The sequence below is a fragment of the Chelonoidis abingdonii genome, chromosome 26, assembly GCF_003597395.2.
Source record: "Chelonoidis abingdonii isolate Lonesome George chromosome 26, CheloAbing_2.0, whole genome shotgun sequence".
In the NCBI taxonomy this organism is placed as follows: domain Eukaryota; kingdom Metazoa; phylum Chordata; order Testudines; family Testudinidae; genus Chelonoidis; species Chelonoidis abingdonii.
This window is the reverse complement of record NC_133794.1, coordinates 4,570,171-4,574,420: the sequence shown is the minus strand read 5'-3', so window position 1 is coordinate 4,574,420 and position 4,250 is coordinate 4,570,171. Positions and strand designations below refer to the sequence as shown.

Genomic DNA, 4,250 nt, shown 5'->3' with positions numbered 1-4,250 from the left:
CCCCCCCCCCCCCGTTTGCTCTGGTATCGGTGTGTCAGGAGGAGCCGCTGCGGCAGGTTCTGCCAGGCCACGTGGGCACTTCCCCCTGCTGCCATTCAGAACATCAAGTGAGCCCAAAGCACAAACCCCAGCCACAGGAGCAAAGGGAGAATCTCCCGTGGCAGTATAGGGGCTATGACACACAGGGAGGGAGCGAGGTAGTCAGACTCCATCCAGTAGAGGACATCCAGCTCCTTAAAGTCCTGCTAATTTAGACAGCTACAGACATCAGCCCACGTGGACAAGTGGTGGTCAAAGGCGATGGGGATTTATTAACAGTGTGTAAAACAGAGCCAGGCAGGGGGTGTATTACCCCCCCACACACAGAGTCTGGTCTCTGCAGAGGGAAACCAGGTCTCTCTCCCGCAGCCCGAGTCAGGGCAGTTATTGGCCCAAGGGGTTTACACTCCTTTCACTGCTCGGGTGAGGGCCTCTCGGAGCTCTTCAGGGCGGAAGACACCAAGCTCCGTGATAATGCCCCCAGTGATGAGCTCATGCGGCGTGACATCGAAGGCCGGGTTCCAAACGCCGATCCCTGGGCAGGAGAAACACAGAGACACCGTGAGCCACTCAGCAACGTGACATAAATACCCAACCAAGAATTCCCCTACTGGCCCCTTTGGCCTAATACTGCCACCTCCTCTTGCACCAGAATAGCCCACTGATCCACAATACTGTTCGGGGATGCGCCCCCACTGCAGCACCTGGCGCTGCGATCCTCACTCCATTGATGTCCGTCAGCTCCTGGCTCGGCCGCTCCTCGATCACGATTTCAGCCCCTTCTGCCAAGCTCAGGTCACATGAGGTGCTAGGGGCCGCCACATAGAAGGGGATCCCATGATACTTTGCAGCGATGGCCAGCTGGTAGGTGCCCACTTTGTTGGCGGTGTCGCCGTTGGCCACCACCCGGTCCGCTCCCACGACGACAGCTGAGCGAGGGAATGCAACGCTTAAAGTCCTGGAGGGGCGATTCCTGTGCCACACGACCGCCAAGGAGTCAGCATTGAGATGGCCACCTTAGCATTCGTGAGATCCTATCGCGGTCCCCTCCTCCTGCCCCCTTCCTGCCTTGTGGCTGGCAGACCCCTATCCTCCCGCACCTCCAGGGACTGCACAGGGCCCCAAGAAAGCAGCTCTATGGAGCACCCAGCATGAGTCTCCGAGAGGCAGTGATGTCCGGGGAAAGGACACTGTGCTGGGAGAACACCGGGATTCTATTCCTGGCTATGCCCAGAGACACCTAGCAGAGCAGTTGCAAGCCGCAACCTCTCTCCATGCCTCAGCATGTCCACCCCGCTCACAGACGGGGGACAATGCTACTAATATACTGGGGAGGAAGTGCCCTACATTGAGAAATAGGTGTTACTGTCTCACCCATGTGCAAGGCAGCACTGGTGCTGGCTCCTGTTGGTGTCATACTGGGTTAGAGGGATCTACTGATGTCTTGATTCCTGTGAGACTCAACCAAGATGGGTCCCCGTCACACTGGGCATGGCACAGATGTCCCCCCCCCCCGCCCCCGTCATCACCATCATGCGTGATGCTGCACAGACCCCGGCCAAGATCGGGGCCTCCTTGTGCCACTCTGCGGATGCCCGCCCTTGACTGAGATCAGGGCTCTACCATGCCAGACTCCAGGACGGTTCCTGCCTTGCAGAGCTCACCAGCTTAACAAGCCCTAGGATCCACATCTCCTTCTAACAAGGCCAGCTGGCGCCTGTGGCAGTGGGGTTCAGGCTGCAATGTCTCCCACTCACCCGACACGCCCTTCTCCTTCATGGCCACAGAGACCATGCTATCCGCAATGAGAGTGGCCGGGATGTGCTCGTACACCAGCTCGTAGGCCGTCAGCCGCGCCCCCTGGTTGTACGGCCGCGTCTCCGTGCAGTAGACGTGCGCCAGACGACCCAGGGCGTGCAAAGAGCGGATGACTCCTGAAAGGGAAGAGGGGAATCGTGAATGGGGGGAGGAAGGAGAGGAGGGCGAAGTTAGTGAGTTGGAGAGCGCAGGTTAGTGGTCAGAGCATGGTAGAAGGACCCCTGGGGTGAATTCCTCTGACCTGGGAGGGGAATGGGATCTAGTGCTTAGAACAAAGATTGGGAGTCAGGACTCCTGGGTTCTGCTCCCTGGGTCTAAGTAGGGGAGTGGAGGATGGACTAGTGGTTAAAGCAGAGGGAACTGGAAGTCAGGACTCCTGGGTTCTCTGACTCTGGGAGGGGAGAGGGGTTTAGTAGTAAGACCCGACTCTACTTGGCAGACCTGGCGGAACCCCCCCTCTTCCTCCAACCCAATGTTTACAGGCAATGTGGCTCCCCCTGGTGTGGGCAGATGCCCCCCCCCCCCAGCCCCACTTACCCAGCGCGGTGCCATAGCCAGCGGTGGCCAGGGAACCGGTGTTGCAGTGGGTCAGCACTGTCACCTTGTCCTGTGGTGATGCCTGGAGCAGGTGGCGCGCCCCATGCTCCCCGATGCTCCTGTTGTCTCGCAGATCCTTCTCTAGCATGGCCTCTGCCCACTGGATGACGCTAGGGGGTGGGGGGAAGGTTAGGGCACAGCTCCCTCAACCCCGAGGAAGGGAAGGGGCTGTGGGCCTTGCTCTCACCTCTCCCGCAGGCTCTCAGCTGTGACCTCCTCACGCTGGGCCTCCTGGGAAGTGAAAGCCCCCAGCTCCTCAGCCGCCCGTGCCATGTTCACAGCCGTGGGGCGCGCAGTCACCAGGTAGCGGAGGGAGTCGTGGATGAAGGTCTCCAGGCCAGCCTTGCCCTGCCCCATTCCGGCCCCACCATGCAGCTCCACTGCCAGGCTCAGGCACCCCACGATGGCAATGGCAGGGGCGCCCCGCACCTGGTGGACAGGGCGCACTGTCAGGGTGGAGTGGGATCCAAGGACCATATGCGAAGCTTTAGGGGGTGGGGTGGAGAGATACTGCAGGGGAGGAGCTGCCACCCCAGGTCAGAGCAAGAGCCCAGCTAGGCCTGTCCCCAGGGCAGCCCAGACCCAGTCCCCACCACGTCTCCATGCCCATATCCAGCCCTGCACCCCCCTCTCTGGACCTCCCACCCCCCCCTCTGGCCCAGCCCTGCACCCACCACTGCTGTGCCCAGGCCTGCAGCCCACATAGGCAGCCCCGGCATCCCAACAGCTTTCCGCACGCCGCCTGCAACCCACCACTGCCCAACTCAGCCTCGCACCTACCCCTTCACACCCAGCACCCACACTCATGCCCAGCCATGCACCCCTACACTGACCCAGCCCGCACCACCCTCCATACCAGCCCTGCCCCCCGACCGCTCCACTCAGCCTGCAACCCCACACTGCCCCCAGCCCGCAACATACCTCCATACCGCTCTCACCATGCTCCAACCCAGCCACGCCTCTAAATCCACACCAGCCCCGCACCTCATACCCGACCCTGCCCCCGGGGGCTGCGCAGCTCGCCCCTGCGCCGAACGCCCCTTTCTGCCCACGGGTGCCGCCTGCCCAGCGCCCCGGGGTGCCCCCACCTGCATGGCCCGGATGGCCTCCCAGCCCTGCCGCACGCCGCCGATCTGCTCGTAGCAGCTCCGCTGCGGCAGCAGCAGCTGGTTGAGGACGCGCAGGGAGCCGCGGCGGTAGCGCAGGGACTCCAGACTCATGGCCCGCGGCCGGGAAGGACTCGGGCTTCGGGCGCTGCAGCTCCGGACCGACCCGGGCCTCGGGGCTCCGCACAGGGAGACCCGCGCTGCGCTGCGGCCCTAGCGCCGCCGAATGCCGGGCTGGGCTCTGCCTCTGAAACCGGGATTATAAACCAGCAAGACCACGCGTCTGGCCAGCCCCCTGCTCTAACCACCAGCCCCCACTGCCCTCCCAGAGCCGGGGAAAGAACCCAGGAGTCCTGGCTCCCAGCCCAGCCCTGCTCTAACCCACCAGCCCCCACTCCTCTCCCAGAGCTGGGGAGAGAACCCAGGAGTCCTGGCTCCTAGCCCCCCGCCGCTTTAACCCACCAGTCCCCACTCCCCTCCCAGAGCTGGGGAGAGAACCCAGGAGTCCTGGCTCCCAGCCCAGCCCTGCTCTAACTCACCAGCCCCCACTCGCCTCCCAGAGCCAGGAGAGAACCCAGGCGTCCCAGCTCTATCCACCAGCCCCCACTGCCCTCCCGGAACCGGGGAGAGAACCCAGGCGTCCTGACTCCCAACTAGGACGACCAGACAGCAAATGTGAAAAATTGGGAG

At 62.8% G+C, this 4,250-nt stretch overlaps 1 protein-coding gene across 1 annotated transcript; it reads right to left on the bottom strand.

The window, feature by feature from the left end:
• Positions 1-291: 291 nt before the first annotated feature.
• On the bottom strand, positions 292-3,761 carry MRI1 (methylthioribose-1-phosphate isomerase 1). Its single transcript, XM_032780347.2, has 6 exons — positions 3,543-3,761; positions 2,642-2,883; positions 2,395-2,564; positions 1,797-1,973; positions 744-968; positions 292-574 (listed from the first exon to the last, which is right to left on the bottom strand). Exons 1-6 carry the CDS (start codon positions 3,672-3,674, stop codon positions 441-443), a joined length of 1,080 nt encoding a protein of 359 aa, XP_032636238.1. The 5' UTR covers positions 3,675-3,761; the 3' UTR covers positions 292-440.
• Positions 3,762-4,250: the final 489 nt, after the last annotated feature.

Excerpts from the sequence above, each read along its gene's own strand:
- MRI1 (XM_032780347.2), bottom strand. The coding sequence starts at position 3,674 with ATGAGTCTGGAGTCCCTGCGCTACCGCCGCGGCTCCCTGCGCGTCCTC. Across the intron at positions 2,565-2,641 it reads GCTGAGAGCCTGCGGGAGAG|CGTCATCCAGTGGGCAGAGG; the intron begins GTGAGAGCAAGG and ends CCCACCCCCTAG. Across the intron at positions 1,974-2,394 it reads TGGCTATGGCACCGCGCTGG|GAGTCATCCGCTCTTTGCAC; the intron begins GTAAGTGGGGCT and ends CTTCCCTTTCAG.